This window comes from Mus musculus, chromosome 1, assembly GCF_000001635.26.
Source record: "Mus musculus strain C57BL/6J chromosome 1, GRCm38.p6 C57BL/6J".
NCBI classification, from domain to species: Eukaryota; Metazoa; Chordata; class Mammalia; order Rodentia; family Muridae; genus Mus; species Mus musculus.
Genome location: NC_000067.6, coordinates 36756678 through 36784419, shown reverse-complemented (window position 1 = coordinate 36784419; position 27742 = coordinate 36756678). Strand labels below are relative to the sequence as shown.

At 51.5% G+C, this 27742-nt stretch overlaps 2 protein-coding genes and 1 pseudogene across 6 annotated transcripts in view; 1 reads left to right on the top strand and 2 right to left on the bottom strand.

Annotated features, from left to right (window-relative positions):
- Nucleotides 1–1598: 1598 nt before the first annotated feature.
- Nucleotides 1599–22622, bottom strand: Zap70 (zeta-chain (TCR) associated protein kinase). 5 transcript variants are annotated; one of them, XM_006495896.3, is made up of 13 exons: nucleotides 16858–17121; nucleotides 13208–13618; nucleotides 12471–12631; nucleotides 6129–6267; nucleotides 5956–6040; nucleotides 5830–5873; nucleotides 5618–5669; nucleotides 5108–5303; nucleotides 4529–4735; nucleotides 3391–3583; nucleotides 3161–3301; nucleotides 2962–3074; nucleotides 1599–1959 (listed from the first exon to the last, which is right to left on the bottom strand). In XM_006495896.3, exons 2-13 carry the CDS (start codon nucleotides 13607–13609, stop codon nucleotides 1836–1838), a joined length of 1857 nt encoding a protein of 618 aa, XP_006495959.1. In that variant the 5' UTR covers nucleotides 13610–13618; nucleotides 16858–17121; the 3' UTR covers nucleotides 1599–1835. The 5 variants fall into 5 exon arrangements, with proteins under 5 accessions (XP_006495959.1, NP_033565.2, NP_001276695.1 ...); NM_009539.3 differs by lacking the exon at nucleotides 16858–17121 and adding an exon at nucleotides 22478–22622 and having other exon boundaries at nucleotides 1600–1959; NM_001289766.1 differs by lacking the exon at nucleotides 16858–17121 and adding an exon at nucleotides 19753–19905 and having other exon boundaries at nucleotides 1600–1959.
- Gm18828 (predicted gene, 18828) lies at nucleotides 18537–19402 on the top strand (annotated as a pseudogene).
- Nucleotides 22623–26460: 3838 nt separating the features above from the next.
- The window catches only part of 4933424G06Rik (RIKEN cDNA 4933424G06 gene), a 43423-nt gene continuing 42141 nt past the window's right edge, over nucleotides 26461–27742 (bottom strand). The window contains exon 9 of the mRNA NM_001374322.1: nucleotides 26461–26630. The gene's annotated coding sequence lies outside the window, so the exon portion shown is untranslated. The remainder of the gene's footprint in view (nucleotides 26631–27742) is intronic.

Genomic DNA, 27742 nt, shown 5'->3' with positions numbered 1-27742 from the left:
CAAAAGAAACCATTTCCAGCAGCCACAAAATCCTACCACTGAGGAAATTTCTTTCTTGATCAACTTATTAGTTTTAAAGAGATTAAAGACTGTTTAAGTTTTAATATTGTCTATGAATTAGTAATACAGCTTACATATGCAGTAGTAACGTCACCTTCTAATGAAAAACGCATATCTCCCTATTCTCAAGGCACTGCTAAGGGGTTTTCGCTTGGTTTTGTTCTGGTTTTTTGAGTTTTTTTTTGTTTTGTTTTGTTTGTTTTTTGCCTGTTTGGAGTGTGTGCTGTTGATATAGGATCTCATTATGGAACCCAGGCTCGCCTGCAACTTATAACCTCCTCATCTCAGCCCCGTCAGTAAATCTTCAACACAAAATGAGGCAGAGTAGGGAAGTACTCAGCACTCAAGGGTGCTTACTGCCTTTCTAGAGGAACCAAGTTCGATTCCCAGCACCTGTGTCAGACATCACAATCCCAGGAAATTCCAGCTCCTTTGGCCTTCCCAGACACCTGAAAGCATGTACAATTCACTCCTGAGACGCAGACAGACAGACAGACAGGCAGGCAGGCAGGCAGGCAGACAGGCGCACCGTCACGCACGCACGCACCTAGGAGTACAGAATGAAAACTAATAGTTAAACCAAATTAAGCTCTGTACTGGATCTAACGTTATTGTCTCAGCATTGTCCTGCTGACCCTATGTGCGTGTGTCAAGGCTCCGGGGCTCCTCGCTGCCCTCAACCCCATTTAACAATTCTCCTGTGACCCTCACAAAACTTCCAGAACCTTCCCAGAGCATCTGGCTTTCCACCACAAATAACAACAAACTTTACTTCCCCAGAATTCCCAGCAAATCTCACCTCTCATTGGCTCTAAGTGTGATATGCCCCCCCACCCCCGCACCCTGCCATCCCCAAGTCACTCTGGCCAAGGGAAGGAGGCACTGATTTGCTGCTGAGGGAGGAGCCAATCTCGCTGAGGGCACAGGTGGCAGGCACAGTCGAACCATTAGAATCCTGACTCCATCTCACCTCACCTGTTGGGGTATGCCCTCCATTATTTCTTGGGTAGGGAAACTGAGGCAGTAAGACTTGGGGAGTTCTGAGTGGGACTCTACCTGAACTGACCCTGGGGATATGGACTAGCTGTGACTGTGGGGGCGGGCCGGGGCAGGTGTGGGGCAGACACTGGCAACAACCCAGTCAGGACAAGTATAAGAACTGGGTGTGAGGACCCCCTAAAGAGGCCAGAAAACCTGTTTCAGCTGGCTGGGGAGGGGAGCAGGTAGTCTGTAAAAGCCTCTCCAGGTGATTGATCCTGGTGTGTAGCTGTTACAAAAGAGCCCATGGTGTCCAATCTGGGATGCTGAGGCCCCTGACATACACAGCCCTTAGCACTCAAACCCACCCTGGCCTCCATTTCCCAGTTTGCCCTGACACCTCGTTCCCCTGATGATAACCCTTCCACAGCCTTATCTTCCATGGGGCCCCATGGGGCTGGACCTACTGACAAGATTGCTACGTTTTTTTCTTACTGGTTCCACTCAATTGCCCAGCCCTTCCCAGGCTCCTGGCCCTGGTCGAGGGAAGATGAGAATACTCAGCCAAGAGAAGTGGAGTTTATTCTGATGCTGACAGTGACCCCTGGAGGACTCTGGGCTCCCACTCAGAAACAGCGGAAGTAGACTTTGGGAGCACACATCCTCTCAGCCCACTGGTGATGTTTACCAATATCCCATCAGCCCCAGCCCATGGGGCGGGGCGAATCACATGGGACAGTCGATAGGGCTCCTGAACACAGGTCATCCTGGACAGAGGGTGTAGGGAGGCTTGGGGCTCAGCCACATGCAGCCTCGGCCACCTGTTCACACTGTGGGGGTCCCTCGGCCCGGCTGGCCAGGCTGTAGTAATAGTTCCGCATACGTTGTTCCACAGTCAGGAAGTCGGGGCGATCCTCCCACCTGTTGGGAAGACCCAGAACCCAGCCTCAGCCAGAGGGCAGAAAGGTACCAAGGGATAGGGAGTTGGGGCAGACTTTTGGGGCTCAGAGGAGGGAGGGCTGTTGGATGAGGTCTCCTTGGTATGAGATGGATGGAATTCTGGGGCGCCCAGCCTTAACAAGCAAAGCTGCTGCCTTACAGAACACGGATAACAATGTCATATTGAGTGTTGTCCAGGAGGTACAGAAACTTCAGAGTGGACAGTCCTGCCCACAGGAAGCAAGGATGTCAAACACAGACAGGCTGGGTACATGAGCCAGGTGTAAGCTTACACAGAGGCGGGTATGTGGTTTGGGATGGGGGTATCAGAGCACGAGCAGGTTTGACTGGTGGGGAGCTGGTTCGTGGTGCTGGGATGGGATCCGGCTTGGGTGTTGTGGGTCTTTTCTGAGAGAGGCTGAGTTAGCCTGAATTGAAATGGGATGCACCGACCAACCCATCCCTGTCACACGGACTGTTCCAAAGTCAGCGCCGTGGTTGTTTCGAGGCATATCAAATGTTGGAACAGGGCAGCTTGTTTGGGTATCTCCTTGTCATCTGGTCTGGGTGGCGTCGAGTGACTGAGAATTAAGTGTATTACGCATTTGGCCCCGGCACTCGTGGCTTCCCTGCGTCCTTGGTCATTGAGCGTCGGCCATCAATCAGTAGGGATTGATAATGAAGCACTGGAAAGTCGTCCTAGATGTGGGACACTAACAACGCACTGGGTGACAGTGTGACATGGTGGTCTAGGACTCCGGGAACTGTGTGCTGGTGGCAGCAGGGCCGTGGCTGCATTGCAGGGCCAGTGTGTTGGGAAGCCAAGCACAGATGGGGACAGATTAAAGGAAGAAGCCGGGTGTGACTCTGTGAGTGGAATACTAAGGGTAAAGGTAGCGCTGCCTGGGCTTGAGGAGATCCTCGCTAGGCTCAGGGCTGTACGGCCACATCCCCGCCCCCCCCCCCCGCCCCCCTGGAACTCACTTGTAGATCCAGCAGTCACTCATAAGTGCATACATCTCAGGAGGACACTCCGGCGGACATTCCATCCTCTTACCCTGCTTGATGAAGTCCAGGACCTCGGGGCCCTTCATTTTCTGCTCAGGCCAGGGACAAAGGCATTCGTGTGTGAGGAGCCAGGGTCCACCTCCCCAGCCCACCGTTGCCAAACTGCCCAGCCTACCTTGTAGGGCTTCTGGCCATAGGAGAAGGCCTCCCACATGGTGACCCCATAGCTCCAGACGTCACTGCGGCTGGAGAACTTCCGAAAGTTGATGCACTCTGGCGCGTACCACTTCAGAGGCCACTTCCCTGCAGACCGGGCCTGAGACGGGGAGGAACTGCTAGGACCGGAGCTTGGGAACCCTCCCCCACCAGCCACCTCCACCTGGGCACCACTGGGGTGGCACTCACTGTGTAATAGCTGTCGTCAGCACCCAGGGCTTTGGACAGGCCAAAGTCGCTGATCTTGGCATAGTGCCGATTGACCAGTAGAACATTGCGGGCTGCCAGGTCGCGGTGCACAAAGTTTTTCTCCTCCAAATACTTCATGCCCATGGCCACCTGGTGCAGCAGTTCAGCCACATTGCTCACAGGGATCTCCTCCCTGGGGTGGAGGGGATGGTGGAGTCAGTCTCCCTTCCCATGGGGCATGGGTGTAGAAAACCTGGGCATCAGTGATGTGGCTGGCATGTAGACCATCCTTGTTGGCAGTGCCAGATGCTAAGAGCTTTATTACATGTTCAATGTTTACAGGAACCCTGGGCACAGTTCCTGCTATCGCCACCATAGTGCACGTGGGGAAACAGAGTCAGGAGCTCTTCTTTATAGCATGAGTGTGAGCGTCAGAGTACACATAGGGCAGGCATGTCCAGGAAGAAGTAAGGGCAGGTGGTGTGCACTGTGTCTGTCTGTCTGTGTGTGTCTCTCTGTATGTGTGTGTGTCTGTTTGTGTCTCTGTGTCTGTCTGTCTGTCTCTCTGTGTGTGTCTCTGTGTGTCTGTCCATTTCTCTCTGTCTCTGTGTATGTCTGTGTCTGTCTGTCTGTCTGTGTCTTTATTTCTCTGTGTGTGTGTGTGTGTCTGTGTCTGTCTGTGTCTATCTCTCTGTGTGTCTGTCTCTGTGTCTATGTCTCTGTGTGTCTCTGTATGTCTATCCATTTCTCTCTGTCTCTGTGTGTGTGTCTCTGTGTCTGTCTCTGTCTGTGTCTATCTGTCTGTCTGTATCTTTATTTCTGTGTGTATGTCTTTGTATGTCTTGTCTGTCTCTCTGTGTCTGTCTCTGTGTGCCTGTCTATCTGTCTCTCTGCCTCTGTGTATACCTATCTGTCTCTCTGTGTATCTGTGTGTCTCTCTGTTTCTCTTTCTCTGTGTGTCTCTGTGTGTGCGTCTGTCTGTGTCTCTGTGCGTGTGTCTGTCTGCCTCTCTGTCTGCCTCTCTCTCTCTCTCTCTCCCTCTCTCTCTCTCTCTCTCTTTGTGTGTGTTCCTCTATTTCTCCCCCCACCCCCACCCCCATCCCTACTCCCCCACCCCGTGAGTGTCCCCCAGGCTCACTTCTTTCCCAGCAGGAACTTGTGCAGGGGCCCGCCTCCCGCCATCTCCATGACCAGCATGAGTGCTTCTGCCTGGCACACGCCGATGAGCCGCACGATGTAGGGGTTGTCGAGCTGGTGCATGATCTGGGCCTCTCGCATCATCTCATCTTTGTCGGCCTTCTCTGTGCCCTGCTTCAGCACCTTGATGGCCACGTCAATCTGCTTCCTGCCCAGGTGCGAGGCCACAGACAGCTTGGGTGGGAACTGGGCCAACACAGGCCACACCCGGCTCTCTTGCTCCACCACCCCCTACCCTCCACTCCCAACCCCCACCCCACCCACCCCAACCCCCGTCAACCGTGCACCCTCTGGTTCACTGCCAAGCCATCCGTTCCCAGAGATACCTGAACTGTCTCAGTCAGAGACACCTTCCCAGGGAGTGCCTGCGTGGCCTGTCATGGCCAGTCAACAAGGGGTTCCCCTCTGCATAACTTCATAAGCCCTCCTAGTGGGGGCCAGTGTCTCCCTCTCAGGGGTCCATGGCTCCTACAACTCCTCTGCTCTGATACCCACGCTGTGGCAGAAGGCCCCGCCATACTTGCGCATGCGATAGACTCCCTGGCGCACGGAGCCAAAGTTGCCACAGCCAAGCTCGATGTCCGCCACGAGGAGATTCTCTCGCTTCAGGAAGAGCTTCTTGTCTTTGAGTTCCTCAGGGTCGCTGTAGGGACTCTCGTACACACTTGTGTCCATGGGCATCGGCCGGGGCTTGTCTGTCGATGACGCTAAGCGTGCTGGGTATACATACGGGTGTCATGCACTCCCGGGTTAGAGAGGAATGGGGGAGGGGGAAGGGCACGTAAAGGACACGGGAAGCTCAGACACACCAGACACACGGCCATAAGCCATGATGTACCCACCCTCACGTGGCATACACTAGGATATACAGGCCCATGGGCAGGCGTGATGACTAAGCATTGCTGTGCATGGGACAGACCCCTGGCAATGGCTCTGGCTTTGTCAACTCTTGCTAAGTCCCACAGGCCAGCCAGGGACCCTGTTTTCGGGTGGGCATAAGCGCATGCTCAGCTCTGCCTCTGCGGCTCACCTGGTTCAGGGGTGTATCCGTCCGAGTTCAGGGTGTCCACTCGTCTCTGAGGCTAAAGGTCACAGGGTCAACAGCAGTCAGGGAGACTCAGCCCTCTTATGAGACCCACGCCTGCTGAGGACACCCCAGGGACAGCTCCCTGCATGGCCATCTCCTCCATCCCACCCATCCTCCCAGTGTCACGTCTCAACGCTGAGGTGCCACGGGCTCACCTGAGTGAATGTGGATGGGTGGGCTGGGAGGGTGGGTGCAGCAACTGTTAGGGAGCAAAGGGAACAATAAGTATGGGAGACAGACCCCCTACATGCCTGCCTGCCTCCTGTCTCTGCCCGCCTCACCTGCCGCGCTGGCGCTGCTGTTGGGACAGACCTCCTTCAAGCGGTAAATTAGTCCATCCGCCTTCAGCTTCAGGTACTCCACCAGCTGTGGGAAGGGGTGTCAGGTGAGGCCTCCCCCCACCCCAAACTGAGCACACTATCACGGGGTTCTCCCCAGAATGTGGGCAGCCTACCTGCCAGAGCGTGTCAAACTTGGTGCCTTCGGGGATGCAGTACTTGCCAGCCTTGTCCTGGCTGATGAGATAGTGGTATACAGTTTTCCCATAGACCAGGGACAGTGCATATGTGCCCTGCTCCTTCCGGGGCCTCAGCCTGAAGGGGGTGGGGGGAAGGGTGTCACATGTTGCTACAGCAACATGGAGGGGACTTCCTGTGCCTCAGGTACTAACACACATGCTATGGGCTCCATACCCAGAATCTCCTAAAGCAACAGCAGAGAGTGGGGAAAGCCACTGCTGGATGTCAGCCAACTTCTGGCCTTATGGTGACCGTGGGGGAAGGAGACAAAGAGGAGAAAGCAGAGTGGACAGAGGTAGACATGAGGTGATCCAAAGGCAGACCTGAATCTCTTCCCAGGGGAATACTGATGGCCCACAGTGGATATGGAGCTGTAGAGGTGGGTCACCCATACACAGGAGCCACCTGTTCTTCCACAGCAGTGAGACGCTTGCTACCCACTGAGAGGCCGTTATCCTCAGGGGTGCCCAATCATGAGGGGTACATTCAGCTATGAAGGACATAGGGACCCATAATCCCTGTGTATGGCCACACACACATACACACAGTGGCCTCCATCCCTGTGCACATTCACATGCATACATGTTATAACAAACATACTGAGAGTCATACAGTGGCAACCTCACATGAAACCCCATGGCAAACGTCACTCAATACCTCAAACAACACAATATCATGTGAGGACTACTTAACCACCCATGACTGACAATCAGCCACTTTGATGGTTTGAATGAGAATGGCCCCCCAAAAGGTCATGTATGCTTGGTCCCCAGAGAGTGGAACTGTTTGGGAAGAATTAGGAGGCATGGGCTTGTTGGAGAAGGTGTGGCTTTGTTAGAAGAGGTGTGGCCTTATTGGAGGGCTGTGGCCTTGTTGGAGGGGTGTGGCCTTGTTGGAGGAGATGTGTCACTGCACAATATAAGAGCTATGCTAAGTCAGAGGTCCTTCATTTGGGCACTGTTTCCGCCACCCCATTCCATACTCAGACTTTCCATGTCCTCCTCGAGGCATTAGCCTGTGGTACCCTCAAATGCCCAGTCCTTATTTGTCTACAACCTGGGTTCCACAGCCAGCACCCCAGCCTGTTCTGGCCCCCTGAGCCTGCACAGCAGCCAAGGCCTCCACAAGGACCTGTCGTACCTGCAACCACCCACAGGCCCCTTCTAAGCCACCTTCACCACCCTCTAGCTACCCAAACTTCCTCTGTCCTCCTCCAGGATCCAGCCCAGTGAGTACCCCTTACCTCCCCAGCTATACCTTTTTTTTATAAGCCACTAGATTTAGCCTGGGTCCTACATCCAGCACACAGCCTAGTCTACCCTTCACTGTAGAGGATTCTAGGCTCGACCCAGGATCGTCCCTACCTAGGTCCCCAAACCACAGGACTTTCCCAAGTCATATCAAACTGATCTACTCCCATGTTCCAGGCCTGGAACAGAAAACCCAGGCCCTTTGCCCACCTGCCTTCATTCCATCCAAGCTATTTCCAGTCTCTAGACCCAACCTTCCCAACACCTTCTCTTCCCCAACCTGCTCTGTCCATAACAAATTCAGAACAAAGGAAGTCACAACTCAGATGTCATCACAAGAATACCAATCATGCCACTATCTTTTCTCCAAATCCTACCAATCCTGTAGACATGTTTGCCAATGAGGATTGCCTACATCAGCAATTCTCAACCTGTGGGCTTTGACCCTTTTGGGGATAGAAAGACAGGGGTCTCCTAAGATCACTGGAAAGCACTGATATTTACATCACGAATCATAACAGTAGCCAAATTACAGTTATAAAGAAGCAACGGAAATAAATTTATGGTTGAGGGGTCACCACAACATAAGGAAGTGCAGTAAAGGGTCGCAGCGTTTGGAAGGTTGAGAACCTCTAGGCTGGATGAACTCCAAGACATAGAATGTAGCCAATCATAAACTTCATCAAGGCATTCAAGGAGCTTAGAGAAGACACTAAGGAATAGTTCAGTGATGTTGTTGAGAGAGAGCTTGAGGAGGAAAACTGCCTGAGTGATGCCTAGGGAACCACAAGCACGGGGCTGAGGGAAGGAGGAAGGCAATCAGTGTCCATCAGGATAGAAATGCTGAAGGGAACTCAAGCCAGAATGAAGATGGAACTGAGAAGCCCAACTAGAAAACTCAAAGGAAAGCCATACATGTAGAATATATCAAGCAGAAGATAGAATATTAGATCTCAAAGATAAAGTAGAGGGTCTAGACCACATACCCAAGGAACACACACACAAACTTTAAAAATAGTATCTTTGGGACATCATGAAAAAAATCAAGCCCTAGAACTATAGGCATAGACAGGGGCGGAGGTGGGAGTGGGGAGGGCGTGGGGGGAATCTCAAGTTATTGGCATAGATAAGTTCTTCAACAAGATCATAGAAGAAAACTTCCCACCTTGATGATCATGGACTGAACCTCTGAACCTGTAAGCCAGCCCCAATTAAATGTTGTCCTTATAAGAATTGCCTTGGTTGGTGTCTGTTCACAGCAATGAAACTCTAAGACACAACCTAAAATATCATACCCAGCAAAACTATCTGCCATGAAGAAAGGAGAGAGAAAAACCTTCTATAACATAAATAGCCTTAAAATTTGTATATCTAAGGGCTGGTGAGATGGCTCAGTGGTTAAGAGCACTGACTGCTCTTCCAGAGGTCCCGTGTTCAGTTCCCAGCAACTGCATGGTGGCTCATGACCATCTGTAGTGGGATCCAATGCTCTCTTCTGGCATGCAGGTGTACATGCAGCAGAGCATTCACACATTAAATGAATAAATAAATAGTTCAAATAATAAAAAATATTGTATAGCCAAACTTAAAGAAAACACACAAAGCCTTATTGAAGCAAAGAGAGGAATAAGTATAGCAGGCAGACTGTGGAGAGAGATATAAAGGCATAATTATTAAAACAGAAAGTAACACTGAGAACACAAACATCAACAATGTGATGGCCACAATGAACACATTCCAATAATAAATATCAATGCCCTCAATCCTCCAATCAAAAGACACAGACTGGCTGAATGGATCAAGAAATGGAAATCCATCTTTCTGTCGCCTGCAAGACACACATCATTGTTTTAAAGCTAGGTATCGCCTTGGAGTTAAATGATGGACAGAAGTGCTCCAACCAAATGGGACCAGGGAGCAAGCAGGCATTTCCATCCTCATAGCTGATGATAAAGGTTCACAAGGAACCTGCCAGGGTCTCCAGCCAAAGCCAGCCTCAACTAATCTAGGAATCTGGCTCTTCATAGTTTTTCTTGGTCTCTTGCTGTTCCCTAAATGAGTCACTCACTGCCCCTTATGATACCACTGTTTAATTGTGTTTGTCTCTCTGCCAGCCCCAGTACCGCCCCTGCCATACCCTCCACACCCCCCCCACTCCAACCCCCCCCCCCCCCCGCCACCATGCTCCCCAACAGCACTGGTCCCACAAGCCTCTTTTATTCACCTGTTGGCTCGGTTTTTTTTCTGAAGTTTCTCTTATCTCAGTTGACTACTAGCTCTAAGCCTGTTCTAAACAACTCTTTGTTGTGTAAAATATTTGCCAGCGTCACCTTTGGGCAGTACAGTTTTGCTAAATGATCACCAGTCATAGCCAGTCTCTGCTGCTGGAGGCTCCAACTCCCACTTACCACATGGGACGGAGAGTTTTATGTCAACTTGGCACAAGTCATCTGAGAGGAGAAAACCTCAATCAACAAACCGCCTCCCATAAGATGGGGCTGTAAGCAAATCAGTAGGGCATTTTCTTAATAAGTGATTGAGGAGGGAGGGCCCCATTGTGGGTGGAGCCATCCCTGGGCTGGTGGTGGTCCTGTGTTCTATAAGAAAGCAGGCTGAGTAGGCCATAGGAAGTAAGCCAGTAAACAGCACTGTCCATGGCTCCCTCCTCCCAGTTCCTGCCCTGTTTGACTTCCTGCCCTGACTTCCTTTGATGGTGAGCAGTGATTTGGAAGTGTAATCCAAATAAACTCTTTCTTCCCCAGGTAGCCTTGGTCATGGTGTTGCAGAGCATCAGTGTAAACCCTAACTAGTATGTTAACCCTAACTAGTATGTTAACCCTAACTAGTGCCCCCTCCAACCTTCTGAATCCCAGCCGAGCTGACCTAAACAGAACTGCTCAGAGGGCCTACAAAAATTGTAAACACATGGCAGGGTTAGAGTTAATAAATTTGGGGACAGTTTGTTACACAGCAAAAGCTAACTGATACAAATGCAAAGGTCTCCTCTTAGACTGGATGCGGGGGAGATGCTTAATATAAGTTATCCAAAGATTGTCTTCTCTGGTTGGAGAGACGGCTCAGCAGTCACTCTTGCAGAGGACCCAAGTTTAGCTCCCAGTATCACAACTGCCTCTAACTCTAGTGTCAGGCCGGTCTGACGCCTCTCATCTCCTCAGTCACCTGCATACATGTGAGCATCCCGACACACAGATACCTGTGTATTTACATAATTAAAAAGAATACTTTTTAAATTAAACACACACACACACTGTACTCCTAAGTTGAACCTCATCTTTTTTTCTTAAACCATGGTGCTGGGGCCTGAACTCTGGGCTGTGTGCGTGCTGAGCACACACCCCATCACTAGTTACATCCCCAGCCCCAGCAAATTATCATTAATCAGAATTTAAGAGATTTCTCAGGGCTAACTGGGAATAGATCTCAGTAGTAGAGTGTTTGCCTACAGTAGGCAAAGTCGTGGCTTCAATCCCCACATTGTGAAGAAAGAAAGATAGAAAAACACCTCCCTCAAAAGCATTAGAAATATCCCTACAATTTATATTCCAACTGTCAGGCAAAATAAAATATACATGCATGTATGTATATACAATATGTGCATTATATAAATGTATGTGTAGATATACATTTTTAAAATGTCTTTCTTTTATTTCATTATTTATTTTAATTCTTGTTTTCAATACATCCCAACCATGTTTCCCCCTCTTCATTCCCCCCATTTCCATCCCACCATATCTCCCCTCTCCCCCAGATCCACTTTACCATTTTTGTTTTGTTTTGTTTTGTTTTCGAGACAGAGTTTCTCTGTGTAGCCCTGGCTGTCCTGGAACTCACTCTGAAGACCAGGCTGGCCTTGAACTCAGAAATCCGCCTGCCTCTGCCTCCCAAGTGCTGGGATTAAAGGCGTGTGCCACCACCACTGCCCAGCTATTATTTTTAATTGTATGTATGGGAAGTGGGGTATGTGCCTGTGAGTGCAGGGGGAGGGGGGCTGTGGTTACAGGTGAATGTAAGCCGTGCCGCAGGTGCTGGGAACCGCTGATCCCTCTCTCCAGTCTGGTATTATACACACTCTTCCCTTTCCACTGACAGCAAAGTCCAGGAGAGAATGCTATCTCTGGGGAGACCTGCAGGCTCTCAGCACAGACCACATTGAGGGTCAAGGGTTAGTTCTTCAAGCAGATCCTGGGAAAGGGAACAGCCCTGGGGGAGGAGGCGGAGCAATGATTCATCGCAGAGAGGCCCTAGGGACTGTCCCCCAGGCTACTTGATATAAACACTGGGCTTTCTGGGGTCACAGAGAGAGGCAGGCACCAACTCTCCTATCTGGATGCCTAGTGACTGGCTGATATCTGAATAACATTTATACTTAAAACACCCACACCCAAGCAAGGAAGTAGCACCTGGCCCTGGCTTTTGAATGTTCAGCAGGCTTCTAAAAAAAAAAAAAGAGCTTCAGACTCTGACTGTAAGAAACTCATGAATGACCCCTGCCATGGCTCAGACACACAGACACAGCATCAGCCTCCATGCCCCACCCACGCCCCCTCTGACCACGCCCTCACCTCCAGCTTCCAGGTCTGGCGCACATAGTCACACACCATAGCATCGCGCAGGAACACAAGGGCTCATATCTAACTTGCCTACGCTACTGCTCTACACACATTGATTCCTGAGATTCTTTACACAGGTCTCAGGCAGACACTGCTGGCATCTATAGAATAGATTCCTTCAACATCCTCCCTGTCTAATCCATACCATTGCCTGCTACCCAGCCCGTAGCCTACAGGCAGCAAAAAGCTAGGCTCAATGCAGGTGACTCCAGCTCTGGAGTCCTTCCAGTTCACTGTAAGGACTTTACCGTATCAAAGTACCTCTGCGCATGTGCACACAGACATATTTGCTCTTCGAGCCCACGTGCACACTCAGGTCTGCCTGCCCACCTGGCCCCCAGGATTTCAACCAATAAGCCCTGGCCCCTCATCAACTGCACTCCCATGCCCCACATACAGGAACTTGCCGTCGGTCTGCTGGCCGGAATAGAGTTTGCGCTCGGCCTCCTCACGAGTCAGGCTGCTGTGATACCAGGGCATTCGCTCGTGGGCTGTGGTAGCAATGAGCTTCTCCACCTGTGGGGCCTGGCTGATGATGGCCTGCTCTAGTGCATCGCCCTGAGGAGGAGGAAAGAGGAGCGTTATGGGAGTGGCCAAGTGGCCAGCCACCAGAACCCACTTGCTTGCTCTGTACTTTCCAGAACACCTGTTCCGTAAGAGGAACCCACCCACCTAGGCATCCCTAGAGTGTGTCTGAAAGCTGTTGGAGGAACCTCTGTCAGCTCTAAGGTCTCCTTCCTAATCCACCCAGGGAGGCACCGTGCCTAGGCTTCACCTTCTAGGCCAGCTTGAAGCTCATCAGCTTCAAGGTCCTACACAATTTCCTGCTCAAGCATAGCACATGCTGAGGACTACAGCCTATAGTCTCTGTCTGCCATCCTTCTGTAGGCCACAGGCCTGCCCTTCATGGTCCTCTCTGGCACCTTCAGGCGCATCATAGATGGTGAAGCACCACAGCATCATTCAGGCTGCGCAAGCCTGGACCTGCAAGTCCTCCTTCCAGGTCATGGGCTCAACTAGGGCCTCAGCATTCTGTCACTTCCAAATCCCAGGCCTCAGAGCATCTTGCAAGCCAATGAAGACACAGCATCAGCCTCCATGCCTCGCCCACTCCCCCTCTGACCACGCCCTCACCTCCAGCTTCCAGGTCTGGCGCACGTAGTCGCGCACCATAGCATCACGCAGGCAGTCGAAGACCCCGGGCTGTGGCTCCAGTCCGGGCGGCCGGTTACACGGCTTACGCAGGTTGCAGGGCAGCCCGTCGGGGTCCTGAGAGTAGAACTGGCAGAGCTCGGCCGGGCCGCAGTGCGCCTTCCCGCCCGCGATGGCGTACGTGCCGTTGAGTTGGCGCTCGATGGGGAAATGGTGGAAGCGCACGTCGTGCACCAACGACAGCACGTAGCCGCCCAGGGAGCGCAAACACTGGCGCAGGAGGAACAGCCCGTCGGCCATGCCTGCCAGCTTCAGGTGCTCCTCGGCCTCAGCCCGCGAGATGCTGCCATAGAAGAATGGCAGGTGCGCCGCGGGATCGGGCATCGCTGGACCCTGTGGGTGCAAAGGCGTTTCAGGGCCATCATGGTGCCTCATCTTTGCACGGGAGTCAGTTCCAGAGAGGAGCTACCCTGTCCTGGCACCCACTTCTGAAACCCACTTCTGACTTTTTGGGGACCTGTGCACAACATCCAGACACCCCGAAGGTCCCCAGGTCTGAACTGACCCTTCAGTTTCCAAAGATATGTCATTCCCTTCCCTTTCGAAGGCCACACACACACGGGAGGTGGCGGTCAATAGTGTGATAGGCGTGACCATTACCATTATAGATTGAAGTCTGGGTTTTAAAGAATGATATGAGAGAATGAGGTTACCATGGCTAGAAGGGCCTCCCCCTCTAGCTCAGAGCATGAGGATAAGGTGGAACCATCTCAAAAAAAAAAAAAAAAAAAAAAAAAAAAAAAACTTATAGGGGAAGCTGGACGGTGTTGGCCCACGCCTTTAATCCCAGCATTTGGCAGGCAGAGGCAGGTAGATCTGTGAGTTCAAGGACAGCCTGATCTACAGAGCAAGATCCAGGACAACCAAGGCTACACAGAGAAACCCTGTCTTGAAAAAATAAAACAAAACAAAAACAGGAGGGGAGAGTGTAAGGCAGAGCAAGGCTAACTAACTGCTCAGCAGGGAACCTGGCCCCAGTCTTCCCTGCTTCCCAGAGGATGCCCTTGGTCTCCTGTAATTCCCTTTGTCCCCACCCCTCTGCCTGCCAGAACCAGCTTCAGAAAGTAAGAGCTAATCTGACTATCCATCCATAGACAGATTGTTAAAAGTCAGGATTTTACTCTAATGTTAAGTCTGATGCAACCATGAGGACGAAATGGGGTTTGTGGTTAGGGAGAAGAGACAGAAAAGCATGGTGGCCCGAGTATGCTACCCCAGCGTTTGAGAGGCTGAGGCAGGAGGGTCACATGAATTTAAGGTCAGCTTGGGGTAAATGGATGGATAAATGAGTGGATGGATGGACAGATGGACAGATAGACAGACACATAGATAATAGATCTAAGAATGATAGATAGGTATATAGATACATAGAAACATAGATGATAGACAAATCTGAGACAGACAGATAGATAGACAGACATAGATGATAGATCTGAGATAAATATATGGTATATTGATACATACATGCTAGACAGATCTGAGGTAGATAGATGAACAAACAGGCAGACAGATAGACAGATAATATGATAGGCAAGTGATTTTAAATTGTCTACCCTGAACTCCCTGGAAGGCTGCTAGTATCCTGTATCTTGTTCAAGCTTGGGTTACACCAGTGTCTGAATTAATCAAATTTCAGTGTGCATTAAGATTTATTGTATCTGCTCCGTCAAGGAGAACCACACAGTGCTGAGCCCAGGTTGGCCTCAAAGTCACTATGTGGTTGAGACTGAACTCTTGATCCTCCTGCCTCCACCTCCCATTTACTGGGAATGTAAACCTGCACCAGTACACCGGGCTTAAAGGCATGTCCTAGGCAGGCCTTTGACCTGAGATCCCATCAGAGCCAGCTGTACTCGTGTGTGTGTGTGTGTGTGTGTGTGTGTGTGTGTGTGTGTGTGTGGTGTATTTCACAACATCTGGTTGAAAACACATTGCTGGGCTGGATCTATCACAGAACCTCTGCCTCATATGGGAAGGCCCAAGAAATGTGCCACCCCACAGGAGCAAGCAGCAGAGCCCTGTATTGCTCATGCTCCGTAGTGAAGTTATCATCTGTGACTCAATAATTCTTTCCATTCAATGTACATCTGCAAATCGTGGGGGGAAACACCATATTATTTTGAGGATTGCAAAGTTTAGCCCGAAGGTGAATTCTCAAATATGGAATCTGTGAATAATGAGGGCTGATCTCTCTGATAAGCTGATAAGCGGAGCAGAATGTGAGCTGCAGGACCCAGGGCTGAATGTGAGACCATTCACTCTTTCCACTCTCAGTATTCTTGCTTTTCTGCAATGTTGAAAACAATTAGCTTATCATAACAACTGCCTGTTACCTACTGAGCTGACCCGGGAAGACTCGGAAGCGACTCAGTGTCCTCCTTATGCAAATGAAGGCACCCGGGTATAAGGACAGGCTTGGTAACAGAGAAAGGCTGTGTCCGATAGGAGTGTCCAGGGAGGGGCAGGGATAGAGGCTGAAGCTGAAGAAGATACTTGGGTGGGGCAGGCTCCGGGGCTGCTGATCACATGACACAGAAGCAGCGAGGGAAGCTATGGACTACCCAGCCCCACAATAGTTAATTGCAAGCAGTGATCAGAAACCCACACCATCAATGGCACTGCAGTCTTGGTCTTTCCACTGGGAGAAGGGTAGTTTCCAAACTGGCCTGGTGATACACACTTGTGATCCCAGTACTCGGGAAGCTGAGCCTGTAGGACTGAGTTCCAGGCCAGTCTGGGATACAGTTAAGGCCCCTGAGATAATGAGACCCTGTCTCAGAAAACCAAACAATGAAAGAGAGGGAGGGGAGGGAGGGAGGACCCTTTAATGTTTTCAATTTTGTTTTATGTATATGAGTGTTTTTGTGTGCATGTATGTATGTCTGTAGATCATATGTGTGCCTGGTGGCCACAGAGATCTGAAGAGGGTGGGCGTTATAGACATTTATGAGTCCATTCAGATGTTAGCAATAAAACCCAGGTCCTTTGGAAGAGCAGCCAGTCTCTTCAACACAGAGCCATCTCTCCAGCCCCAAGAGAACCATTTTTAAAAAGAGTCTTTTCAGAGAGTATTTCATGAGACTACCTGAAACAAGCCACCAAGTTCCAGGCTCCTTAAAAAAAAAAAAAAATGGAACCTGATAGAAAAGCCTCCAAGGAAGTTTTATAGCAATTTTTATTTAAAACTGTCAAACGCTGAAAGTGACGTAAATATTTCTCAACAGGTAGAAAGAGGCAGGTGCCTCCAGTGTAGACGGCACAGCAGCATGCCCTGTGACCAAAGCAAAGAATGGCTGCCAACCAGGCTGTCAGAACTGTGGCAGGGAGTTCTGTCAGCGGCAACGGGTGGGGGCGACTACAGGGACCTGAAGGAATTAGAGAATAATCTACAGTTTGGCAAAAGTGGCTGCTTCTCCCCTGCACACATCTGTCAGATCAGACCTTTCCCACGGGCGGTCCGAAGACACCACTGGATGTAAACGACCTCCATTTTTAAACAAAGGGTGGGAAGAGCAGCTGGGAAGTTTAGACGTGTTCACGCCCTCAGTAAGAACAGAGGCAGGAAAACTTACAACAATCAGGTCGGCTTCCCTCCGGTCTCCATCTGACGACTCCCATTCTGGCTCTCATCTAGCCTGGTGCCCTGCTCCACCCCTAGCTAGGGAGGTACTAGGCAAGCACCTGCTGCTCCACGCCAGGTCCTCTGGGGAATGGGTGTCATGTCTCCTCCCTTCTGTTTGATCTCAGATCTCTGTGGTCCTCACAAAGTCTTTGGCTTGTCCTCTTTGGCCCTTATACTTCCTGTGTGTTCTTTGTGTTCTCTCTCTCTCTCTCTCTCTCTCTCTCTCTCTCTCTCTCTCTCTCTCTCTCTCTCTCTCTCTCTCCCTCCCTCCCTCCCTCTCCCTTCCTCTCTTTCCCTGTCTCTCCCCTTTCCCAGCCTTGCCCCCTTACTTGGTCATCCCACCATAGCTACCCAAACTATACATGCATCTCCCCAGAGCCAGATCTCTAACCTGATGCTGGCTTGTGTCACCACCATCTCCTTTGATCTCCACCAACTGTTTCTATTAATACAAACAGACCCAGATCTCAGCCGCAGAATGCCTGTGGTTAGCTGAGTCCTCCACTGTCTGTTTCCACTTGAGCTGAGCTCTGAGGCCTGCATGCTGCTCCTGGGTGATTTGTCACCATGGTCTCCTTTGCTCAAGAACCTACTATGGCTCCCTCATTGGATCAAAACTCCTCCACACTCTGCTCCAACCGGGCAGGGTTGCTTGATTTCCTTCAGACCCACTTCCAGATGTCTGTCTATGCAGGACTTTTCTGAGTTTGCCTTCCCTGGCCCTCTCCATCTCCCCAGATGCAGACAGCCCTTCCTGGAGGCTCCTAAGGCTGCTTTTCAGAGTATGAGGCTGCAGGATAGGACAGCAGGGGTCGGGGAGTGGGGACATGTTCTGGGGAGGGGGGGTCAGTAACAAGGATGGTCTCTGGAGCAGGAAGCTGTGGCAGGAAGCTGTCAGTCACACACTTTGAGCAGCTTTGTCCCACATGGCCACAGGTGCAGCCTGGGTAATCAGATGTTAGTTATAGAAGAGAGGCTGAGGAGGGCTGGATCTCGGGGTCTAGTACAAGGCTCTAAGCCAAGACTGGCATCTCAGACCAAAGGCCAAGGTGGCCCAGAGGTAGGAGTTTACCCTGTTTTTCCTCCATCCTTTGTCCCACTACTGTGACAGCCATCATGACAATCATGCCCTACCGACAGCCAGCCATCCCAGAGTTGCCTGCATCCAGGCATGTGTCTATATCCACCTTCCTAGCTTTCCTGGTTCATTCTCCTCGTATTCATGCAACATGGGAACCAAGTCTTTAGGGATACTGTAGTGAGAGATGCTGAGACCAGAGGAAGATGACAGAAAAAGGCAGAAGATGAAGGGCTAGGGGCAAGATGTTAGCAAAAGTCTTTGTCTCCCGCCTGCAACCAGGCCAGACCAGTGTGGTCCAGCTGCTCCCAGGAGCCAGCCGGCTCACTCGCAGCCTCCCAGTGCAAACCTGGACTCAGAGCATCATCTCTTTTTTAGACCACTTATCTGTCTTGAGTGTGTTCTTCAAGCCCACCAGGACCCTGGACCCTGTCTGGGCTGATCCGAGGGCCTCATCAGAGGAGGAAGCAAGCAGGGCTTGGGTGAAGAAGCCTACTATGGTCTTTGCTCCTCCCCATCCCAGGATTACCACCATATCTTCTCCTGCAGTGCCCTGAGACATGACAGTGAAAGCCAGAGTAAACAGACATGTCCAGGTTGGGCACCTATTCGCCATGGCTGTGTTCAACTCTGAAAAGTTGTGATTGCTCCATCTGCGACCTCACTGATGGTCTACACGATGTAGTGTTCCCTTATGACTCTACTCATGGCAAATCCACAGCACAGGCCGAGAATGGGAGACTATCATCAACAGGAAGGTCACCTCCATCTTCCAGGAAGGAGAGCTTGCCAAGATGGAGTCTACTGGTGTCTTCAACTCCACGAAGAAGGCCAAAGCACACTCGCAGTGTGGAACCCAGAGGGCCATCATCTCCGGCCCCTAGGCTGATGCCCCTACGTGAACCACAGGAAGCATGATTCCTTCAGGATTGTCACACTACTTCCTAGAGCACCAAGTGCTGGGCCCCCTGGCCAATGTCACCCACGACAACCTTGGCATTACTTAGGGACTCACGACCGCATTCCACGCCATAACCTTACCCAGAAGACCGTGGATGGTTCCTCTGGGAAACCGTGAGCAGGAAGGCTATGTCCAGAACACCATCCCTGCATCCAGTGGCCGTAGAAAGGCTGTAAATCATCCCAGAACTGAGCAGGAAGTTCCCTGGCCTTCCATGTTCCCACCCCCAATACGTCTACTGCTGTGAATCTGACCCACCCGACCTGGAGGAAGTTGCCAAATCCAGGGACATCAAGAAGCTGGGGAAGGGACTCCTGAAAGGCCTTCTGGGCTATCCTGAGGACCCAGTTGCCTCCAGCTACCTTAACAGAGATACATAATCCTCTGCCTGAATTCAACACTGAGTCTGGTATTGGCTTTAGCAACCACCATGTCAAGCTCATTTCCTGGTATGACAAACTTTAGCCACTCAGCTATATTCCCAGCCTCCCACCACACCACACTTTGCTTTCTTGAAACAAGGCTTTTCTATATACCAACCCTCCTGCCTCTACCCACCAAGTACTGGGACCACTCGCATGTGCCGTCACACTTGGTCTGCGGACGTTCTCTTACTTATCCAGAATCACTCTCTCCCTGTTTTAGCCCCCTGTGCTCTCCCTCCACCTTGAACCCCATAGCCTTTACCCGGAGTCCTCTGAAGTCACAATTGCTTATTTCTAGGCCACATCCAGCTCCTCACGACAGACACTTGCTCAGCAGAGTCCCATCTATATCATACAATAAGCACCAGTGCCTGCAGTTACCTGTAGTAAGCACACCACAGAGGGTAACAGGCTCCTTCCTGGTTTTCCAAGACAGATTTGCATCCCAGGGTCTCAGATCTCCTAGAGAATGGTGGTATGGACCCGGCCAGAAAGCTGGGCTCCCGGATGCTCTGAGACAGGGCCAAGGATGCCGCTCAGAGCTGCCAAGCTCCCAAGCACAGTTCCTTCCTGTGCTAACACACCCACTCTGTCCTCCCTCCCACCACAGGAACCTGCTCAGTCCATTTGCTCAAGCCCCTCAGTGGAAGCGCAACAATATGGTCCAAGCTGTGGGCCTCTGCACTGCTTAGATACCCCCTTCCTCCATTCCATTCGGGTCTGTCCCCTGACTTCCCTATAGCACAGCCTCTAGGTGGTTCTCCACACCAAGCTCATCTCCTGGTTAGCGTTACCACTAAATATGATACACATGTATCAATATGTTGACATCTTGGTCCCTTGCATGCTTCATTTTCATTGCCACTAAACATCCAGGAGCCAAGAAGGACTATCATTGGCTGTAATGAACAGGGATACCCCTTCAAGGGCCTGGCAAGCATGAGGGTCACAAGGAGGGCTGGGAATAGGAGGCCTGGGGGCTTTACCATCTAGCACACAGGTGAGAAGATCTGCTCAGGGATCAAAGCCAGCCATGCCTTTGTCCTGGCTCTATGCCAGGATTCCAGCTGCCTCTCTCTGCTAGAAAAGTTCATGTTGCCATGCCCCCCTACCCCATCCTTCCTAGGATGCATCAGGTGCCTAGGAGGGGGAGCCTTCCTCAGCTCGCACCTCCCACAACCCAGCCCTCACGGTCACTGTCTGTTGCTCTTTCTATGACTGCCCTGAGCCTGGCTCCTCCGGGCACAGACCACAGCAGCCCCTTTTCTGTCTTAGCCCCCGCTTCCTCCCACACAGAGAACAAGGCCGGCGATTCCTTACGAGGCTGTGGGGCATCCTTTAGGATCTACTCCACTTAACCTGCTCCTCAGCACAGTTGCCACCTGGGGACCGATACTGCCATTCCTCATCTGGGGAAACTGAGGCTCGGAGAAGCTATGCCAGGCACGCAACCTGACCCACAGTCACTCAGGCCCAACAGAAACTGATGTTTCCAACTAATACGGTGCAGAAGAGACCGTAGAGCTCTGAGCCAAGTCCCCGGGGACTCCATGTCCCCGCAGACCCCAACACTGCAGCCGAACTACTTGGACTGCCAAGGCCTTGAGGCTGGTGGGGGCCAGAGATGGTCTTAAATCTAGCTCGCTGAGCATATGTCAATTGATGGGGCAATGTCCCTCCAACCCCGCAGAATGGTCAGAACCCCAGCCCAGCCTCCACTGACTGGATTCTAGAAATGACGTGACCCCCCTAAGCAAGGCAGCTTCTGCTCTCTAGATATCCAGCTATAGGACAGTAAAAGATAGGTAGAAAACATTGGGGCGACCCAGGACAGTGCCCATAGAGTAGAGGAATGGTGAGGGAAGGGCCGTGGGAAGGGGTGTTTGACAGCATTCTTGACATCTACCCATTGCATGCCGGGATTGCCCAAGTTAATACCAAAAACATCTCCAGACACTAGTGCCCACTGGGGACAGGCGGCGTCAGCTGGCTTTAGGTCAGCATGACCCCGTTCCTGTGGTCCTTGGGCCTGAGCAGGGGTGGTCAGTATAGGGTGGTTCAGATGCTGCAGGCCTCGTGGAAGTTTCCAGAATCTGTGATCAGGGCCTGAGACCCTCCAGAGCTAATGATAACAATTAGCATCCTAACAACCTATTAACTATATGGCACCTATGTCCCTGAACACTGAATGAGGTGTCAGATACAGAAACTGTGAAAGCACAGAGAGGTGGGGTGACTTGCCCAAGGTCACACAGCAATAAAGAGCAGGCAGATCTAAATGGACCCAGGCCCCTGGCCCTAAAAAGTGTAAACTTTAACACCCTCCAGGCTGCTGGCCCACCAGAGCATCTGCGGGGGTTGCAAAGGCAAAACTGAAGGTCAGGTGAACTTTGGGTTTGTCAGAGGAACCTTAGCAGGTGACACCTTCGATTTTCCAACTTAGGACTTGGTGACCCCAATCTTTCAGCAAGGCTTCAGTAAACACCTACTGTGTGTTTGATGTCCTAGCTAAGACAAGAGCAATGAATGTCACTGTGACCGTTCACAGGAACCCTGCTATTTTCTGCCAGGCCTCACTGTCTGAGATACCTCTTCCAGCCTCTTGGCCAACAAACAAGGCAAGCATTTAACAGGCAGCCAACTCTGTATCTGTTTTTTAAATGCAGATTCAGAGAGGCCAAGACAACTGTCAAGAGCACACAGCTACGGAGCAGAGATCTAGTGATAGTTCCTTTCCCCTGCTTTAACATGACCTGACTCCGAGTGGAGCCTGACTCGAGCCCCTCTCCAGAGCTACTGACATTCTGTTGTCCAAGCTCACAGGCCTATTGTACCAGCCTGCCTGTGCTGCTTTCTAAAGCCAAGGAGCCGACCCAACAGGAGTCTAGGAACCCAGAAAAAGACACCGGCACCCCTCGGGTGACCTGTTTCCCCAAGGGCGCCCCTTAGCTCCACCGATTGCAAAGTCTCAGGTCCCTACCACTTGGGCCTACCCAAGCCCAGCCTCAGGCCCCTGCGGACCCCACCCTCCTCACACAGAGATCAGAGTAAGGGAGTGACACCCAGTCACACTCCCTCCACCAAAGGCTAAAGGGTGGCCACTCACCTGGACACCCTCGAGGCTATCACAGCTCACAGGGTACGGCAGGGCCCAGCCGGAAGGCCTGGTGTCCCCAGAGCACTTTTTCTCACCAGCACCTTTCTTTGCAGCTCAGCCTATTTCCTTGATGCGAAGACAGGAAAGAGAGCCGTGTTTGAAGTTGACGTCAAAGCAACAAAATGCTGTGTGGAAGGAAAATCACAGGCCACATGCTCCTGGCGGGGCAGAGCACATTTCCGGGGTCACGCAGTACCAGCCGCAGGGTGTCGGGAACACAAGAGGAAGGTGGGGATTGTAGCAGCCAGGGATTGGGGCAAAGGCTGCTTCCCACAGTGAGCCCCCACCTGAGGGGGGCACCTGGAGTGTTGGGGGAAGGGCAAGTTCTGGAAAGGAGGGGTCCCCAATGTGTTCCTGTCCTAGATAAGGTTGCTATTACTGTGATTAACACAGTGACCAAAGCAAGTTCGGGAGGAATGGGTCTACCTGGCTTATACTTCCACAGCTAATTATCGAAGTATGTTGGAGCAGGAACTCAAACAGAGCAGGAAGCTGGAGGCAGGAACTGATGCGAAGGCCATGGAGGGCTGCTGCTTACTGGCTTGCTCAGCCTGATTTCTTCTAGAACCCACGACCACCAGCCTGGGAATGGCTCCACCCACCATCAGACGCCCACAACGCAACCTTATAGAAGCGTTTTCTCAATTGAGGTTTCCTCTCAGATAACTATAATACGTGTCAAGTTGATATAAATCTAGACAGTACAGTGCCCAATTTCTTGGAAGCATCCAGGGGCAGGCCTCTGCCGGAACCCTAGAGGCAGGCTCTAAAGCTCTAAAGCTGGGGTGAGGGAGGGGTGAGCCCACTGGGACTCCAGAGCTAGGCTGGTGTTCACCTAGAAAAAGCCACGATGGCAGGGTTATTCTACAGGAGCTCTGGGAAGAACTGGCTCTGGAGCTGGGACAAGTAGGCGGGGTCCCCCGACACTCATACACTCTAGTCCAGCCCCACAAGGGTCTACCACCTTGACCACTTCACATATCTAGATCATACTAGAAATGTGCATTGCCCCAAGGTCTCTGGGAGCCACACCAGTTACTTGAAAGCATCAGGGGCCGGGGATGGGGGTTGGGGGTGGGGGAAATGGGCGGCATTCTCCTCCTCCGAGGTGGGAATCTCCAGTGCTCAGAGAAGGGACATCTTGGTCTCAGCAAGCCACAAGCCCCTTCCTGTCCCACTTCGTGTCCAGAAGCTTGCGACTGGAAACAGTGTCATAGCTGCAGCCCGCAGTATGTCTGCTTCACTGAGGAGAGGATGCAGATCGCCACAGATAGGAGCATTGTCCCATGAGGTGGCAAGAGGGAGGCACGTCCTTTGAACTTCAGAGGGAAGGGCTACCGGATGCTAGGGAACTCAGCGCGTCTGGTGGGAGGGGGGGTGTCCAGTAAACTGTGAACTCAGAGCCTAGGAAAAAAATTGAACCTGTGCCCCAACACCTCCAGGTGTGCCTCTGAGGAGAAGCAACCTGGCCTCCTCTAGGAAACCTCCCTCTGCCTCACACTGGCCAGAGAGGCCCGAGTGCGCAGGCAGCTGAAACTAGGCAGGCCATGTTTGGCTCCATAGCTAAAGGAACATCAGACCTCAAGTGGGAAAAATATGGCAGGTGCCCTGGGAGGGGAGGAGATGGAGCCTCAGCCTTCCAGAGAGGTCAACTCGATTGCCAACACCACCACCTCCACCTGCCCTGCAGCCCCAGCCACAAGGACAACCTCTTTCACCAGGGTCCCTCCTGGATTGACACCCCCCTGCCCCTACTCACTCACACACATACACACACACACACACACACACACACACACACACACACAGTGACTCAGCTACTTTCCTTCTGGGCCTGGCTAGGATGCCTTCTATCCCTCATCCGTTTCTACCTCTTGGGGCCATTGTGAATATTAAAACAGGCCTGAAAACAAACTCTGCCTGTGATAGCTATCCTTATCAACTGGACTACATCTGGAATGAACCACAATCCAGAAATGGAGGGCACACCTGTAAGGTTTTTTTGGTTTTCTTTTTTTTTTTGGGGGGGGGGGTTGTTTGTTTGTTTGTTTGTTGTTTTTTGTTTTTTTTTTGCTTGGGTTGAAGAAGGTGGATCTACTTCTAGTCCAGACCTCTGAGATAGGAAGACACACACAAGTCTTTGGTTTGGATCTTGAGACAGGAAGACAAACCTTTAGTCTGGGCCACACCTTCTGTTGGAAGCCTAGATACAAGGACATGGAAGCAGGCTCTTTGCCTGCTTGCCCTCAGCCTGCCAGCATGGCTATTCCTTCACTGGCATTAGAGCCTACTTACACTGAAGGCCAGCTGAGGCACCCAGCCTTGTGGACTGGGCAGCTACTGGCATCTTGGACTTCCTGTTCATAGCCAGACATTGTGGGATTAGCTGAACCACAGCCTGTAAAACATTCTGGTTTATGCTGTGCAGCCCCAGAATTCTCTTGCGTTCTCCAGGGGAATCTCTGGGGTACGGAAAGCTGCCAAGCACCACGTAGGAGGCTGGGAAAATTGAAAGTGGTCATCATCCTTGCAAATGAACCCAAGCTGAGTCTAAGGAGAATCAACCGATTGCTCGATTGTTCGATTGCTCGATTGTTCGATTGCTCGATTGCTCCACTCACAGCAGCCGCTTGCTGTGTGTCCTTCTTGAGCGCTTCTCAAACGGCTGGCTCCTTCTGCAATCTTCAAACCACCGTGGCAGTTGCCAGTACCTCAGAGTCTAACGCCACAATCAGCCTATCCCTTTGCCTCCCACCAGAGGCCTGCCATAGACAGTGCAGACGCTGACCTGTTCCCCGCGGAGGTGACGGTCTGATAGCGGAGAATCAGACTTAGCAAAATAAGGGAGTATCCCATACAGTACGCCCATACCTCAGAGAGAAACACTGGGAATGAAAATCTATTGGCGTGTCATGTGGAACTCCAGTCAGGGCAGGACTCACTGAGGAGACATCTGGAGTCAAGACGGGAAGAGGGTGCCCGAGACAATGAATGGGTATAGGCGCAGCAAGCAGGACAGCCTGACGCAGGAATGTGTGGTGAGGTGGGGTCTCTAGCCCTAGTGTTTGAGGGGTGGGGGATGTTACTCGGCTGTCAGAGCGTTTGCTCAGCATGCACGAGGTCCTGGGTCCCACCCCCAGCACCACAGCGTCACACAGTGGTACATGCCTGTAGTCCCATTACCCAGAAGGTAGACATGGAGTTCAAAGCATGGGCTGTACAGGTGGCTTGCTGGTCTGGAGTGTAAGCTGCTCTTATAGAGGATCGGTGTTCAGTTCCCAGAACCCACTTAAGGCAGCTCCCAACCTCCTAGCAACTCCAGCTCCAGGGGAATCTAAGGCCTTCTTCTGGCCAATGTGGGCGCTTCTACTCTCGTGCATATAGTGCATATATATCTGAGAAGGCTAGGCTGATTCTGTGGCAGACCTCAAATTGGCAGTTAAGAAGACTAGGCCTAAGAACTGAGTGAGTCCAGGCAAGCCCAAGCAAGTCAATTACTAACAGGAAAAAAAAAACAAACAAACAAACAAACAAACAAAAAAAAAAAAACCCAGGCTCCAGTCTTCGTGCCGTGGCCCAGTAATGGTTCCGGAATGCCTAGAGACAGAGTAAGATGAAGCTCATCTACCCGGAACCCCACTGTGCTTTACAGCAAGCCTGCGAGCTCACTTGGGTGTCTCTCTGTCTTGGTAATGGGAGACCCCAGCATGCTGGACTTCTGCAGAATAAAACACTCTGCATTCACATGCTCTATGAGTCCGGGGTATCATTCCTTGGTGAATCATGGACCCTCACATACCTACATGCAGTCACACACATACGCATAAGAACAAATACTCTAGATTCTCAAAGTAATCCTTGGCTACGCAGGGAGTCTGAGGTCAGGCTGGGATCCATGAGACTGTCCCAGAAAGCAAACGGACGCAGAAAAGAACAGTGTTTGGAAATTGTTGTATGAGGGGATGAAGATTCCAGAAATGGGCTTCAGGATACCAGCTCTGGGCTCAAACCACAGTCCCAGGGTTGTTGCCTACCACCTGCTGGCTCCTCCCTCGGCCGCATTTTCTTCCTGGGCTTCAAGGTCGGGAGTTCACTTCAAATCCTGTCAAAGAGCAAGGATTGTTTTCTCAGTATTCCCAGAGAATGCCCCCACCCAACACAGAGCATTGGATGAGTGGGTCCTATCTCTATCTCTAAATAGCGAGTCCCAACCAGTCTCTAAAGCCAATGGATGGATATGGGTGTGGCCAGGTCAGGCATGGGTGGAAGGAAGGAATGCAAAGGATGCTTGGTAGGCAGAAAACCAATACATTGCAGAAATAAATCACAGCTACACACACACACACACACACACACACACACACTATATATATATATATATATATATATATATATATATATATATATACTGAGCAGTACTTTGTGCCTGCAGTGAGGGTAGATTTGAAACAACAACCCCACCAAGGAGGCTAGCCTATGCTATAGAGAGAAAATGGCCAAGAGTAAGCAGACTTGAGACTTCCCAGGACATGGTGGAACACAGAGAGAGAGCACAGCCACCACCCAGCTGGACTCAACTCAATGCCATCTGTTGGCTCACCCAGAAAGGGACAGGGGGGCAGGAAGCCCACCAAGTAGAGGGGAGATGATAAGACAAAGAGCACCCCCTCTTGGTGAAGGTGAAGATGAAGGAGACCATCGTGGGCCTACAGGCAAGGGGTGCACACCTCCAGGAGGAGAAGCCTGGGAAAGGAAGAGGAGATCTGGGTCGGGGTGGCCTGCAGGTCAGAATTGGGAATTGGGAGCCCAGAGACTGGACTGAAGCCTATGAGGGTACAGGTGACCAGACCGGTGCCTCTCATCTGAGCTCCAAAGGACTCCGGTCCCTACTTTCTACAGTGTCTCCAACCCAGCCTAGTGTCTGGCACACAGAAGGTATTGTCAGATTGAGGAAGCTGAGGCTCAGAGCAAGCCTAGGAAGGACCAGTGGTAGAACAAGGCTGGGCCCAGCTCTAGGGTGGAGAACCAGCTAGAATCGTGAGGTCTTAGACAGGCATGCCGTACCTGTGAGGCCGGGCACACTACAGCTGTCACCTCCTCCCTTTGTTCCTGTGATGAGCAAGCTCACGGAGCACAGTTGGGCAGCAAAGGCATAGGATAACCATGTCAGCTCTGATGGCCTATTCCCTCCTCCCCTCACACCTCCATCTCTGG

Coding starts and splice junctions, on each gene's coding strand:
- Zap70 (NM_001289766.1), bottom strand. CDS start 19,815: ATGCAAATCTGTCTTGGAAAACCAGGAAGGAGCCTGTTACCCTCTGTG. Junction 5,670..5,829: donor ACCCATCCACATTCACTCAG/GTGAGCCCGTGG, acceptor TGTGACCTTTAG/CCTCAGAGACGAGTGGACAC. Junction 1,960..2,961: donor AGTGACTGCTGGATCTACAA/GTGAGTTCCAGG, acceptor TCTTCCCAACAG/GTGGGAGGATCGCCCCGACT.